The 16372-nt window shown below is 42.8% G+C and overlaps 1 protein-coding gene across 3 annotated transcripts in view; it reads right to left on the bottom strand.

The window, feature by feature from the left end:
* CMC2 (C-X9-C motif containing 2) overlaps window positions 1-16372 on the bottom strand; it is an 81990-nt gene that overhangs the window by 6018 nt on the left and 59600 nt on the right. For all 3 annotated transcript variants that reach the window (XM_086945092.1, XM_086945094.1, XM_086945093.1), the window contains exon 3: window positions 9054-9125. In XM_086945092.1, coding sequence (XP_086801218.1) covers window positions 9054-9125 — 72 coding nt within the window. The remainder of the gene's footprint in view (window positions 1-9053; window positions 9126-16372) is intronic.

The following is a 16372-nucleotide window of genomic DNA, read 5'->3' as shown; positions in this document are numbered from 1 at the left end:
CTAGCAGTAGCAGATTTAGTGATCCTTGCAGCATGAAGGCTGGGAAAAGTTTGCTTTCCTAGAAGTGTTCCTTAATAAGTGCAAAGCAGCTCTTGCCCCGCTGCTCACACAACATACTTATTCAGAGGTGATTGCATTTCTTTTCAATTACAAAATGTGACCTGCCAGCATTGACTGCTGACAAGGTCCTAATGGGGTGAGGGGGGCACCCATCAATATGTACTGATAAGCACAGACCACCCTGCAGCTAAGGCTGTCTATTTGCATCAATACTAGAATAAAATGGGTAATATCACTCTTTTATGTTGTAAGAGAGGTAGTCTTATGCAATACCTCATGTACATAGGCTCAGCAAAATTAACTTAGGAAACCTTATCCTCCTTACAAAGAGTACCATGAAAAGCATTTCTGGGCATGAATCAATATATTCAGAATAACCACCTCACTTTAGTAAATCTGCTTACCTGATTTAATGAACCATATCAGGGAAAATATGGGTTACTCTGTAGAGGAGGAGACAGTTTAGGAGATCTCAAGGAATAGGCATGTCAGTCCACCAGTATGCGATGGGTGTTATTTTGAACCAGTAGAAAGATCCAGAACGTATTTGTTTCCTGATGGTTATGTCAAAACTGTATCCCTTTGAATCAATGGAAAAAAGCTGCCTGATACGATTTACGTGAATTTTGTCCTGGCAAGTGTTGTGGGAAGACACTCAACAGCAGAGTAGAACACCTTCAGGGACTCTGCAGACAAAAAGGTGGATACTGCCTTCAGGTAGGATTACTCTGGATCACACTTGGCTATGCACACTGGCGAATATGGGGCCTACACATCACAATTTCTACTATAGGACTTTAAGGAACTTTTGAAGGTGGTTCAGGAAGGCACATGTGTGCTGGTTTGTTGTAGATTATGGATATTCAAATAGAGTTCCTCTTAGACATTGATTTTGATTCAGTCAGAGCAGCAGCACTTTCATGTGGAGTATCAACGGTGCCAAGACAGAACTTGTTCCTTAACCCTTTGACCGCGACGGTAATTCCGCCGCAGCGCTGGGGGGGATGGAGTTTCGCACAGCGCCGCCATGCTCGTGACAGAACCACTCCGTCACGGGCGCGCTTGTGCTAGTGACAGAGTGGTTCCGTCACGGCCCCGCCCACTCATCAATTCAGACGCGCAGGCGTGGAATTGATGCAGCCTGGGCGGAGCGGCCGCGGCGTGATGGAACCACTCCGTCACTAGCACAGCGCGCCCGTGGCTCGTGACGGAGTTGTTCCATCACAAGCACGGAACGGGTTAAGGACTCGGGTACTGATTCCGCCAGAGATCTACAGCTGTAAAGATTCGTTTTGAAGGAACTAGGTTGTCTGGAGCAGTACTGGAGGATATGCTGCTGAGGTGTTTTAAACAATGAAAACCTCCATTAGAAAACAGCAACTATAGTCATCAACATTTTTAGACACATCTTTATTCAGGCAGCCATCCAGAAGGCAGCAAAATGTTGACAATTCATCAAAGTATCAACTGAGATTTATTCCTCAACATGTCAGAGGAAACAGAAGCAAGAGCCTTCTAATAAATATTAGCATTCCTGACTCTGCCTAGTCCCTGGTGGCAAATGGTCTGGAGTTAAAGGTTGGTAAAAGGATCCATCGTGTCCAGGACGTCTGGCAAGAATCTATTCCAGACTAATTGTTTCTGGATGTTCCCAAGAAACGACCTCAGACAGATTTCACCTCTGCACCAATGGACTTACGGATCAAGCCTACTCTCTTCCCAAAATGAAGATGAAACAAGGTGCACTGGAGGAAGGAATTCGGTGTCTGGTTAAAGGAGCAATCGTACCAGTTCCAGAGAACGAAAAGTAAAACGGGGTATATTCAATAGTGTTCCTGGTACTGAACGTGACGGGGTTTTTAATTGGCCATAGACTTTAAGAATTTGAGCACATTTCTAAGAAAAATTCCTTTCAAGATGGAGGCAAATAAAAGGTCATATGGCGGTTTGTGTTTTTACAGTGCAGTGGGCAGACTGCCTCTCAGACCGTTATTGTGGCATCTTCACAAACATTTCCCACCAGCATCAAGGAATCTAGATCATACGAGTCCCATAATTCTAGATATCTGGATGGTGCTTGAGTAGTGTATCTGGATGGTGCTTGAGTAGTGACTGGTATCAGACAATCTTTCCAAGGGGATTCACATGCAGTCAGATCCACCACTTTTATTAACGAAAGATGGCAATTCCATAGGTTGGGATGAAACTCGAGAGAATCTGTCATATCAACAAAATGGACATGATGGAGTCTATCAAGATGTCGAGTTTGAGAGAGTTATCAGCTGTGTTTAGAGATCTACTCCATATCAAAAAGCATCTACTTGTCTCCAATGTGCTGTCGTGGGCAGACAACTCATTGTCAGTTGCCTGTATCAACCACCAGGGAAGTACTCACTCATTATCCCTACACAAGGTAACATGTTGTCTAGGTCTGTGGGCAGAGGAGCATTTCTCAATTGCAGCGGTGCACACCAATGTATCAGACAATGTGGCTGCATATTATTTGAGAAAAGTGTTAGCTTCCTCTCAGAATCTTTCACTGGCCAGAGCAACCTTTCTAAGGAAATGTTCATGTTTTAGCACCCCTTTCATGGACCAGCTGGCCTCCACAATGAACTCCCGGCTTCCAAGGTTCTGCTCCAGATTCCCATAATTGGACACCTCGGGAGTGGATTATTTAGTGTTAGAAGTTGCTGTATGCCTTCCACCATTTCCACTGGTGTAGAGATCATTTTTAAAGATGAAGAACGAAAAAGCACACATAGGGCCTCATTACGATATCGATCAGAAAGCATTCCTACTGACTCCTTGTCAGAATAGTTTCCGACTGACTTGGGTTCGGGGAGTAAGACCGACCGATAACTATGTTTCTGAACATCATTAGGTCGGACTCCAATTGACTTCAATGGAAGCCTGTATTCCAACCAACAGAGGCTCCCATTAAAAAAGGGGTGGTTGCAGCTAACCTTGCACCCTGTCGCAGGCACCTCATGGTGCCTGCCACACTGTGCATGGTTGGAAAGAGGGGTCCCATAGATATCCCACGGGCCCCAACCGGAGGCGTCCGGTGAAAGGGGGCCTGCCACAGGCCCCCAAAGTCAATTTCCGACACCTGTTTCATGTCCGACAGACCGATTCGGAAAGGCGATCTGAATCTGACATCGTAATACGTTGGGCGGAAACGAGGTTTATAGACCTGTACTATCCGGCTCCGACCAACTCAGAGTCTCCGAATGCCAGTCAGAACCGATTCGGATTCGGTTTCCTTTACATCGTAATCGGTCAGTCGGATATGTTTCTGGGTCGGTCGTTAGTTTTCCATCCTAAAGCATGTTTGAATTTCACTCCTCTCAGGAAGTTATTCCTCCAACTTTTTTCCATCTCCTTCTTCTGAGGAAGAGAAATTGCTACGCTTTTTTGCATGGCAAGGATGCAGTATCCGTTTTGCTTGACAGATCCAGTGACTTCAGGGAAGCTGGCTTTCTTTTTGTTACTTTTGGCCTTTCTGGACAGAGTAAAAACGGTTCTAAAGTTACAGTGGGTTAAAAGAAATAATCAGAATGGCATGTATGAGTCAGGAGGTGTTTGGACAAAATATTGAGTTCTAAATATCGAGGTCATAAATATCGGGGAAAAAATATTGCATAACAAAAATATCTTGGTGCAGGAATACCGTTGTCAAGAATATTGATTGTTTTAGATAAGTGATATCATTTTATCGTCCCTATTTCTGAAAAATGTTTTCCTTCTTTCCTCACATCATATGACTTCAGTGTATTTAGATTGTAATCTATGCTACATATACATCATGAACAAGAGTAACTACTAAGATAATATATAGAGGCACAAAGGTGTTTCAAGTACCCTCAGAATTCATGGGCGTCCTCTGTTCTGGCTTGGTAGGGAGGACCCTCATGAAAGGATATACTATGAGGCTTGCGAAGGGCTTGCCTGGCTATGGGACAGCCTTACCCAAATTTGGTGAACTTATGGACACATGTAAACTTACGAACTCACAAGCTCCAAGGACAAGGGACCGTACCCATTTATTCTTAGCTGCCCAGTCTCCTGGACCCTTCCTTGCTTCTACTTTTTTCCATATTTGGGGTTTCCTCAGAAGCTTTGGGCCCGCCACAGACCTTTAGGTCATTTGCTCCCTGCCTATGGGCGTCATGAAAAGGTTGACCCTTTTAATCATTCCTGATTTTATATTTTTTTTGTCCAAAAACACTGTGCATGATGTGAAATGCAAGTCTCATACAGCAACGTGATGGCCATTAAAAAAAGCTAGGGATAAAGTTGTCACACGAGATATAGGGTAAGTTGACAGCTCTGTACTGGTGATATGCGCAAGTTACGGGGAACATATCAGATGACACGCTGTTCCCACATTATTCTGATATATTTGTCCACTCCTCTCAATACTCTCCAATGTTTTGATAGCAGCATAAAAACCGATGGCCGTGGGGTGATTCTGGCCTCCTTAAGGATTTTCTATAAACCAAATTCTTTCAAGTTTCTATGCTAGTCCGAATAATAATTGTGCCTTGTTCAGATGTTTAATGTCTATTTCATATGGAAAGTCTTGGGACCTGATAACCGAGCGTAATCACCCCCATTTGTATCCCTGCTTTGCCAGTCTTTCCAGGGATTAATCAAATGCTTTGTTCCCCAAGCATTTTGTGTAGAAAAGTCCATCCATGTTTTACTTGTCTTAACCCTGCTGTCATTAAGAAGTGGTTCTGGATTTTTTTTTTATTTCAAATATTTTTATTGAGTTTTCAGAAAGCTCCAGCAAAATAAACAAAGTACAGTGGTGAAATAAAATATTCAAAGGATTCAGCAATATCACATAATTATACAGGGAATACAGTTGGCGGAGGGCAAAAGTTGGGTATATTCTGACAATCAAGCCGGTTGTAACATTAACTTTATTCATACGCAAATAGTACAAGAATATTATATGGCAATATTCTTATAAGAACAAATCATATCATGTGAAACATACAGAGGTGAAATGAAAGACAGAAAAAGAGGACTGTTGGCACTAAGTTAAGGAGGAAGAGTGGTGGTGTTAGAACCATTGGAGTCATTAGAGGCATCTAGTAAGGATGTTGTGGTTTATAAAGCTCTGTGGTTGGGGTGGGTATAATCTGAGCAACCCAGGGAAGTATACGAAGGGCTGGTTCAAGGAGGCTTCAAGATAAAGAAGGCACACAGTGAACCCCACATGCACTGTGAGATGAGCGCCAAGGTGTGAGTTGCTGTGTTATTTTGTCAGCGCCTCTGAGGAAGGCGAGACATTCCTGCCCCATTTGGAAAGAAATTATTTTAGAGTTTTTCCAGTTGTGTCACTTTAGATTTGGATCTGAAGAGACTATGAGGAGTGGTTTTAAATTATTTTTTATAAGGACTGAAAAGATATATACAAATGGCATGGTTTATGTGTGTTTATGTTCTGTATCAGTGCTTAACATGACACCGGCACTTATGGCAGTCTGCCACATGATGGCGATGTTTCTCTATTTTTTAATAGACGAGCTCAACCGTTGTTTATTATTGCAATATAATTTTAAAATGTACTGCGGCCATTAGCCATTCTCATAGGTCGTTGGAATGGAAGAGTCAGAATTGTCATACTTGTAGTAATGCGATGGCTAGTAATTGATATGTACGCGTAATTGGCAGTACTAACAGAGGCAATGGGCTGTGCAAGCGGAAGTGGCCTCCTGACGTGGGCACTTATCTTTTTTTGTAAACCACGCACTGTGTATCAGAGGCGCAACTGGAGCCACATTTCGGTGGGGCTAATACAAATTTCAGGGGGTGGGGGCTTGGAAATTCTTCCAGCAATATGCAGAGTGGAGATGCAGGGGCTCTAAGAAGGGGCGAAAACGCAACAAAGCCTCGTTAACAAGTAAATGGTCTGTTGAAGACCTGTGAAGTACTCGGTGCGGCTGCAATAAGACGATCGCCAGCCCAGAAAGCGGCACAGACGACGGGTGGAGGGGGGGGGCGCTTTGAGCCCAATGGGCGTTGCGCACCTGCTGTGTATAGATTAGTTGTAGTCACGATCCTGCCCACGAGATACCACTACAATTCAGCCATACAGAGGTATTCCTGTGCCATGTGTTAGATACGGTTTCGGAGTACCCGCGTTTAGGACAGTTAACGACTTTATCCTTCTCTATTTTGCGTAGTATACAGAAGTTGGACAATTTAATTTGAGCTTTCTAAATGTTATCTCTGTATATTTCCAGCCCTTAGACTAATTCCGACATGTCCTTCCTTCAGTCTTACATTTCGATTTCAGATTTAGCTGAGTATTCGAGACTTTCGTTCACATTGCTCTTTACAGCCAGGATTCCTCCTACCCAGGGGTTCCAGGCTACATGTTTTCAGTTAGTGTATCAGAGGTTAGGGGCACATCAGTGAACGAGTTGCAGGAATCTCTTGCTACGTTGACTAACCTACCATACCGCAGCAATCGTGTGGGCCTTATTTATGTGTCTTTGGCCTCTGTAAACAATGCAAATTCACTGTTAGGAAACAAATTCTCCATGGGCCTTCTTAAAATTGGGCAATCCCCATAGTACCATATCTGCAAATGTGGACTTTATGTTGTTTTAGTGTACTGGGTCCACTGCCGTTGTTGGGTCAATGTAATTAAGTGAAGATAACTACGGCATCCCCAGTCAGCTGCGCACCGTAAATAGTCCAGATTTTAGTCTCCTTATATTTCCTTGTGTAAGGTCTTGAATCACTCATCTGCAGTTAGCCTTCGATAACAGAAAGCAATCAAACGCTTTCTTGGCAATAGTGTAAAGCAAGGCTTTAAGTGGGGCGGGGCCCTCCAGGTCTTAGACGCAATAATATTTTAAAAACGGACAATGAAAAAGTTCCCTTCGGTCCTGAATTCATGTCCTTAACTTTTCATGCAAAAACACCGATTGATTTCTGAACAATGCGTGTAAAAAATGTTAAGGTAATCCATATTCTTCCTGCTTATATTTCACATGCTTTACCTAATCTTGCATTCCCTATGAATGTTTCCTTTTTTTCAGGATGCTGTGTGAAGGCTTTTTTCAGGCAGCATATTACAGCTTGTCTAGTGCTTAATTTGAATGGATTCCCACCAAGTGTTCATAAAGTGGCACAATTAAGTTGTGGCTGAAGGCAGTGCAAGTTTCTCTCAGTGTCTGTTAGTGGGGCAAAAGGTGTTCAGAATCCGTGTTCATCCAATAGTTGCAGTGGCGGCTGCCTTGTACCGTGGGTGGTAGGGCAGGGGGGGAGCACAACAAAAAAAGACACAATGACTGCTGTAGGCCCAAAAGTAGCTTTTAATTTACAGGCCCTGGGCACATGTAGTGCACTATGCAAATTTGCACTGGCCAGCAGCGGTAGAGTGCAGAGTCCAAAAGCCAACAAAAACGCAATCCAGGCAACAGGAGTGTAGAAGGCAAAATGTTTGGAGGAAGACAACACCAAAGGCTGTCAGGTGTAATAGAGAGTATAGAGGTAATGATACAATTGTACAAGGACAGCATTCTGTTGTAAGAGGGAAAACCTCCGCTCACGATGAGCAGTTTTCCCGACATGACAAGGAAGTTTAGAGATGATTCCTGTTTCTAGAAAAATGGAATTTGTTAAAGTAGTTCTGTTTTCAAGGATCAAGCATAGTCGTTTAACCAAAAGGTGCATTCCAAGGGCGTCTAATATTTGTAAACCGAGATAACCAGAAGCAGCAAATTGCATTGACATCGCAAGAGAATCTCCATCATTAATGGGGAGAGATACATTATTTTAAATGTTTTTACTTACCTGAAACTGTTATATGTACTCTCAAATAAGGCTCTTTGTATTGGAGGGGATTTTTGAACTGACTGAATGGGGAATTGAGGGTGCCGTCATGGAGAGAAGAGAGACTGAGATTATCACTTTTAACAATATTTAGAAATTTGTATGACAGGGAAATATTATCTATAAACCTTTAGGCTGGTCCACTAGATATCACAGCTAGTGATGGTGAGTAAACAAATGTACGTCAATGAAGGAACCCTCAACCCCTACAGGCAAATGTCAGTGAAGAGGATATGCTTGTTCTGGTGATATAGGGGACAAGTTAAGACCCATTTGGGAAGCAACTAATTCCTTCACATAAGTGTGGAAAGCAGCAATAATATGATAAGGTGAAGTATAAGATCATGATAGAGAACCCGCTAAAAGTAAGGGGCATTCTGGAGGAAAATGCCAAATTGGATGGCCTCATTGAATGGGTTCAATCAATACTTCAGAATTAGGAGACTAACTTTACCAGAATTTACTGAAGTCCTTTGCCTAGCTTATAAAGGAATACGGGACGAGCCAAAAGATTCCTAAAAATACCAGCAGTTGAGACAAGCATATAGTAAATATCTGAATGCATGATTTATTGTCGAGTGCTTTCAATTAAAAGGGAGGGTGATAATGGAAAGTATTCAAGATGGCCCCACAATTGGCATAAAAATATGATTAGTTCCCCATAAAAATTAAGGAAGCGTACGGAAAAAAGGGAAAAGGAGGTAGGTGCATTAGTAGACACTGAGGCAATGATGGTGGAAGTACTGAAGAGTTGAAGATCAGTGCAACTGAAACACCTGGACAGAGAATCCATTTTGAGCATTTATAAAGCGTTCTATTACCGGACACCTATATTTTCTCATGCCAAAATCTGATCAGACGTTGAAAAGTTGCTTCCCCTACAACCCCAATTGGGTTGGTACATTGTGCTACCGTTTTTGCGGTCACAAAAGGGCAACATGCCCCTTTGTGACTGCAAAAAAACGGTCGTACTTCTGGCCCCTGATCTTTCTTAAATTGAGCTTTTTTAGCCTCACATAGGAACATTGCATTTCTATAAAATAGGCACTTGTAATACTTGTATCACATAGCATCAGGAAAAAAGCACAGGATTTCCAAAATAGTTATGCTTAATATCAAAATGGGTTGCTTACCTCATCTGTTAGGCACCGTCGCATCTGTCTGTCAAATTCATTGCAATGGCCAAAATATTTCAAAAAGTTATGCTAATAAGGGAAAGAAAATGATAAAGTACATTAAGAAGTTACTCTATGGATTTTTTATATATTGCAAAGTAAATCAATAAACATTTTTTCATTGGTAATATCTTTTCTTGTTTTGCATTACGTTTTTTTGCACGTACTACATATCACAGGTGTTATTGTCCAAACTTCGTTGAAGAACCTCCATCTTAAAAAAAATCAACTGTGCGAGAAAATAAATAAAATTAAAAATGGTATATTTCGAAAAGTAGAGGTAGAAAAGTTGTGGTTCACGTTGCACAACACAAAAAGAGAGGAAGCAACGATACATTTTACCATTGTATATATTAATTTATATATACCTAGCCCAATCAATATCACTATCTGTGTCATTTTTCTTTCCCTTCGAGGAGTTATCCCAGTACCATCAACTTTATAAATAAATAAATAAATAACTTTCCATAACCCTTACCTTAAACCTGACAATGCAAACTTGTACTCAAACCTTAAAGTTAACCTAACCCTTACCCCTACTGCAGCCTCCACACCTTACAGTACATCATCCTAACATCAAGCTTCACACAATATCACACTCCAACCCTAAGCCCACCTCTAAACTTCTGCCTACCAACATCACTTGCTCCAACCCAAATCGTGCATGTTTTCTACAACGTTTTTTTCGTATTACACTTGTATGTCTCTCTACATGTTTAACTCTAAGTTCTTTGCCGTCAAAAGGCATATCTATCAGCAGGACTTTAAGTGGGACGGGTCTCACCGGGTCTGCGCCCCGGGTAGTTTTTTTAAGGAGGCCTCGAAACGGATCTCTATCGGACTCTGTTTTGTGCCCTGGCACAGGCGGTCCTTTTTTTTGAGCATTACCGGGAAAGGAAAATCCTTTAAAGAGCATCATTTTCTCTCTGGAGTTCCCTTCTCTTTTTGAAACTCAGGAGCAGCAACATTGTCGTGGTGTTGCCAGGGCTTTAAGTGGAAGCTTTATCAATATTAGTACAAGTCATAGTTGCGGTTCATTTATCTTATGCAACTAACAACCATTGACAAAGCCAATAGTCCTGACTTCTTGTAGGTATGATGTTACTTGTTGTACAATATATCTGGATGCAATGACAGAAACAGCAAAATACCAGTGGGGCGGGACACTATGCTAAGCACACATTTTTAGCTAACATGTTTTTAAGCCATGCCCTTATTTACATTGGCCACGCCCCCTTGAGAGAACCCCGCACCCCCAGTTTTTTTATCCCACTTAAAGCCCTGTCTATCAGCATAAAGTCGAAGTCAACAGAGAACCTGGTTGAATGCTTCAAAGGATGTTTCCACAGCAGAACACCTTTATTAATAGTGGTGTCTGTGGTTTCAACTCTATCCAGGTTGGAACATACACTTTATAGAGAGGAATACCTTCCATCGTAATCTACTTTCAAGAAAGGTCTTTGAGCTTGTTCTATTGAGTGTCCTGCAGTCAGAGTAAACATTTACAGCCTCCAATGACCACACTTCCGGGACAAAAAACCGCACTGCAGCAGATGGCATCAAGTTTTTCCTTATATTACTGATAAGCATTTGGCTCTTTCATTTTATTGTTAAGGCTTCGACCATTAAGCCCTTGAGCATTCAGTAGTTCAAAAGAGAGATACTTGGCACTGGCCCACACCTCAAGCTGTCATGGGTTCTGACTGTGGAATTTCCGATATGACTGTAGTTGTGTATATCAATCTCTTATTAAATGACAAGCCAGGATTAATAGCTTACATTTTTCAGCAAACTGTTGGTGAATAAACCTGACCCGAACTCCACTGATCCTAACAGCATTTCTGGGATGTTCATTGACTTTTCAGCCACTGCAATCAATACAGACTGACTCTGAGGAAAGCCCAGTAGAAAGGAAGCTCCTGTTTTGGGAAAGGGTCTACCCTGATTGTATTTTAGAAGTTGAAGCAAAGACCAATGTTAGAGTGCTCTAGTGGGCAAAGGCTACTAGCCCCACTCTCATTATCCACCACTCTGTCAGGATAAAACTGAGAGTGCCTAGAGCTTCAGTTTAATTGACAAATAGCATCTAATCAGGTCAAAGTCTCCTGTCTAGTAGCTGACAGGACCAATATATATTGGCCTGAAAGTACCCAGCCAACCAAAGAATCAAATCGTGGAGAGGAGAAGAAGAGATGGCTTAAGTCAGATCTAAAGGCTCTACTTTCAAGACTTCTGGCGCAGAACCAGACACTGTAGGGTTGATCCGGACACTCTAGCCCTGTCCACGATGACTTAGAAAGCAGCAGATGTTGATGTCTCCAATATGCTTCCATACTTGGTGCTACTAGCACATTAGCTACAGCTGAAGGCCCAAGCATGGAAAGTCAAGCTTGGTGGCGAAGCTGCAACACCAATGAGGCCGATGGAACGTTAACAGATATTGTGCGAGCAGCAGAAGTTCCCTGTACCGGCTTTCGATCAAGGACCTCCATCAATACCATTGTGAAGGGATTCATCAGTTTGAGTTTCGCTCCTGAAGAAAGACCACGAACATACAGACAATGAAGTTCCTGATAAACTGCAAAAGGATCTAATCTCCAATGTGAGGATGAAGAGGAATGTGGTTTTTTTCAGTTTAAAGGTTTGCTTATTAGACAGAGCCAGCTGGTGACATGAGCAAGTGGTGGGGCAAGTAAATCAATTATGTTGACCCACTGACAGGCACTGTAAGAAACCAGCAATGCCTTTACGGTCAATGCCAAAACTCTCAACCATGGCTTGTTCTAAACGGTGTTTATAATGGACCACGACTGAGAGCTCTGGAGTTGAGGCTCAAGGCAGTACAAGTTTCTCACAGTGTCTGTCAGTGGGTCATTACCTTAAAAATAAAATACGTACTTACCCATTGGCTCCCCTCCTCCAGTCCTCAGCATCCTTCCAGTCTGTCAGAGCGCGCTGTTCGAGAGACAGCTCCCCTAACCAATGCTGATGCTGCTCTCATGTAGTTAGTAATGTTAAGCAGTATGAGAGAATTGCCAGGATTGGTTGGAGACGCTTCTTTTGGCACTGGGGGCCTGTGCTTGCTCTCCACGCGGCTGTCTAGCACAGATTGGGTTGGAGAGGTTTAATGTGCGCATGTCAGGCAGGCTGTCCCAAGACAGATGATCAAAGTGGCATACGCACTTTAAACAAGAGAGGGTACCACTCCTATCCTGATGCCAATCAGCAGCAATGGCCCACCCTGCCCCACCCTCACTCTGACTCAGCTCGGGCTGGAAGCAGTGAAAACTAAAATGGTAATAAATTCATTTTATTACCATTTTAATTTTCACATTTGCTGTGCTCGCAGCAGTGGGGCAATACTCCGACCCCCTAATGGAGGAGCCGCCATTATTAGACCTACAGCCCATACAATGAAACAAAGCAGTTCCAATACCCTTAAGTACAAGAAATAACAGCAGACTAATTTCATAAGCATCTAAAACTAAAAATGCTTTTTGGTTTCAACAGATACATTGAACAGTTAAAAAACACAACACTTTTTTATATATAAAATAGCATACAATTTCTAAAGAAATCCTACACATCTTTTTAAAAATTTGATTTGATTTGCTAATTTATAAAGCACAAATGCCCGAAGGCATCAAGGGGATAATGCCGTTAGTCTACTGTGGAAGGAAAAGTGCATAATCCCTGAACTAAAAGGGGCATTACAAGGAAAAGAGCCAGGTCTTCAGGGTCTTACAGAAAGGAAGATAGGCAAGAGATGGAGTAAGGATGAGTGTTCCAGAGCTTGGATGCAGCCACAGCAAAAGCTCTCCCTTCCTAGCTTACCCTCTGGAACTTGAGAATAACCAGCAGACTTTTTGCCACAGAACACAGCTGTCTTAATGGTATATATGATATATTATAGCCTTATAGCCCGCCGTAGCGGGCTATACCGGCTATTAAAGGCCCGCTGAATCGTTAAAGGCCCGAGCCGAAGGCGAGGGACTTTAACGAGACAGCGGGACTTTAATTGCCGGTATAGCCCTGCTACGAAGGGCTATAAGGCTATTAGAACATTCTGCCACTAGAGGGCAGAATGTTCTGACAAATTAAACAAAGGGTTCTCGAAGCTAAAGGGGATATAAATCCCCTCAAGCTTCGAGAAGCCTTTGTAGAACATTGGAATGTTGCTCTGCGGGCCTTTACCGGCCCGTAGAAGCAGGGAGCACTCCATTGTCTGCAATGGAGCTCCCAACATTCCAATGTTCTAAATATCGTTGAAACATGTTCTTAATTCACTCAAGGCCTATATTGTGAAGTGCCTTATGGACATTGCATAAGGCTTTGAAGGAGATTTGTTTAGTGGCTGGAAGCCAATGCAATTTATGAATCGCAGTAGAGACTGAATGATATTAAGGAAGATCCAGAATCAGTCTTGCCGCCACATTCTGGATGAGCTGCAGCTTGACTAGGGCTGTCTTATTAATGTCCAGGTAGAGCGCGTTGCAGTGATCCATCTACATATAATCAATGCCACGGCTGCTTGTTTGCATGCAGAGGAGAGATTGAGGTGTCTTAATCACCCAGAAACAGGATGATACCATCCTGTTAATTTGGAGATTAAACAACAAGTTGTTATCCACCAGAATGTCAAGATTTTTTGCGGCGCAGGCAGGGTTGGGAAGTTGATGCAGCATTTCTAGCCACCAGGAATGGGTCCAACTGGATGGTTGACTACCAAACCAAAGATCAGAACCTCAGGTTTATTACTATTGAGTCTGAGGTCGTTTTTTCACCATCCAGATGGCCACAGCCTGCATGCAGTTTTTAAAGTTGGTTGCTGAAGCCTCTAAGTCCTTCATGATAGACATAATTATTTGTGTGTCATCAGTGTTGGATAAGGCCTGTTACCCAAAAGATCTAATCAGTTTGGCCAGCGGGGAGACATTTAGGCAAAAAAGTGTGGGGCTCAGGGCTGAGCCCTGCGGAACCCCATGTAGAGTAGCTATGGGGGTAGAGTAGAACTGGTCATCCACCACTGTCTGTGATCTATCTGTCAGGAAGGATGACAGGAGGTTCAGAGCTGAATCTGTGATCCCAATTTCCTCCAGATGATCAACCAGCTGGTAGGAGAGATTGTGTCAAAGGCTGCCGATACAGAATGCACAGGATCAGCACTGCAACTTGTCCAGCATCCACCATGGAACGCATGTTATTGACCGTGGATAATAGTGCATTCTCAGTCCTATGGTTACTCCTAAATCCAAACTGGGCGGTACCCAGCTGATGTTGAACTTTCAAATAAATCATCAATTGGATATTTAGATGTTTTTCCAAGATCTTAGCAGGAACCAGCAACAAAGAAATGGGCCAATAGTTTCAAATTGGACAGGTCCAAATTAGGTTTTTTAAGCAGAGGCTTAACAATTGCAGTTTTCCAGCTTTGGGGATAACATCCAGAAGAGGTAACCTTATTAAGAGTTGATGTGAGTTGAGGAATAATTATATCTGCTCCTGATATCCTTCGGGATCAAGTTCAGGCTATATAAAACTTTATAAATAAATAAACTGCGTCAATTTAGGAGAGCAATATTCAAGTAGGGAGCCTGATTTAACACTTCAAAGAAACTGCTCAGTCAATTTGTGGGTCAGAAGTGAAAACGCCAAATGGAAGGAATCCCTGCTCTTGGACTGAAAAGGGCTGGGGCTGCATAGATATTCTCTTGAGCAGAAATGTTCAGAATTAAGACTGCCCAAGGCAGAGTAGGTATCAAACATTTTGGAGTGAAAGAATGTTGCCATACAGAAGGCCTGAGAACTCCATCTATTGGGAGAAGCAGTAGGTGCAGATGAAAGATTAATCAATTTAAAAAGATCCCTAGAGGCGTTGGCCGATGTCATCTTCTTATTGCAGTAAAGCAATTTCTCTAGCCTAATGGCTGCTTTATAGTCTGCCAGGATGGGCTTATAGCTGGCTCTTTCAAGAGGTTCATTACATTTACGCCATGCAAGCTCTTGGTGGTGATAGGCTTATCTATGTATTCTCAGCTTCTCTGAGAACCAGAAAAAGGTCGGCCTCTTCCTACATATGTAGTATTATTTAAGCAAAGCAAGAGAGCCAATGGCTGCTGAAAGCCACAAAGAAAACTCTGTGACTGCAAGATCCGTGTTGTTATGGTCTGTCCCGTTATGATTCTCTAGAGCCCGTGTAAGGATGAACTACTAATGCCTTTCCAATTCCTTTTGAGCGCCTTATTGCTACCCCAAGGGCAGTTTCGCGTGTGGAGGGAAAGGAAAGGGAAAAGGTAACAGTATGGGGTTCAGACCAAATGAGGGGCAAGGGTTCATCAACACGAAGACGTTGGTCATTGGAGAAAATGTTGTCAAGAATATAGCCTGCTTCATGGGTAGCTGTCCTTACTAATTGTGCAAGTCCAAAACATAACATGGAATCTTTGAAAACCTGTGAGACTTTACAAAGTTCTCTGTCTAGATGAAAGTTAAAGTCTCCCAAAAGCGTGAAGTTTGATTTTTTATTAGGTGAGCAAACTCCAAGGTATAAGCAGGCCTAGGTCCTGGAGGCCGAAAGACAAGAATTCCAGCAAATGATTCCATTGGTTACACTTTTAGAGATATTTATAGTGCTTCACAGGGAGTCATAAGGATAGACATAGGCTCTATGAAGCAAGTATAAAGAGTTTCATATATAATGGCCAGCCCCTCCCCCCATCTCTGCTAGTTCTGTCAAGCCAGGTGAAGGTGTAGCCTAGAGGAATGGCATCCACCAAGTCAAGGGCGAATGAATCCTTAGCCCAGGGCTCCATGATGAACACCCAGTATGCTTATGAAAAGTAAAAAAGTCAGCCATCTCAATTTTACTTCGATTCAGCAATCTGGCATTAATGAGAAATCCAGATTAGGTATTATCGGCCAAAGAAAATGGAAGAGAGGCATCCTGAGATGTCATATAACTCAGTATCAAAGGGGCAAACGGAAAGTTGCAAGCAGGGCAGCAAATGATAGTCAGTCAAAGACTCTACCAAGCTAAGGGGGGAATGACAAGCAGCAATATTACCCTTTTTCCGCACTTTGAGGAGCTCCCTGGAATAGTTATGGTGGAGGCCTTTTTCCTGGTAAAAGAACCAAGGGTCCTGGCGCACGGCACAGCACAGGAGTGGACGGGATTGCCTTTGGCATGCAGACGGGCTTGCCTTTGGTGCACCTGTTGCGCGTCTGTCCTGGCATGTGAATTTATGGCCAATCCCCCAACCACTAGGCTGCTAACTCAG

This window comes from Lissotriton vulgaris, chromosome 12, assembly GCF_964263255.1.
Source record: "Lissotriton vulgaris chromosome 12, aLisVul1.2, whole genome shotgun sequence".
Lineage (NCBI taxonomy): Eukaryota > Metazoa > Chordata > Amphibia > Caudata > Salamandridae > Lissotriton > Lissotriton vulgaris.
The sequence above is the reverse complement of the archived record's forward strand: the minus strand, read 5'-3'. Positions and strand labels throughout refer to the sequence as shown.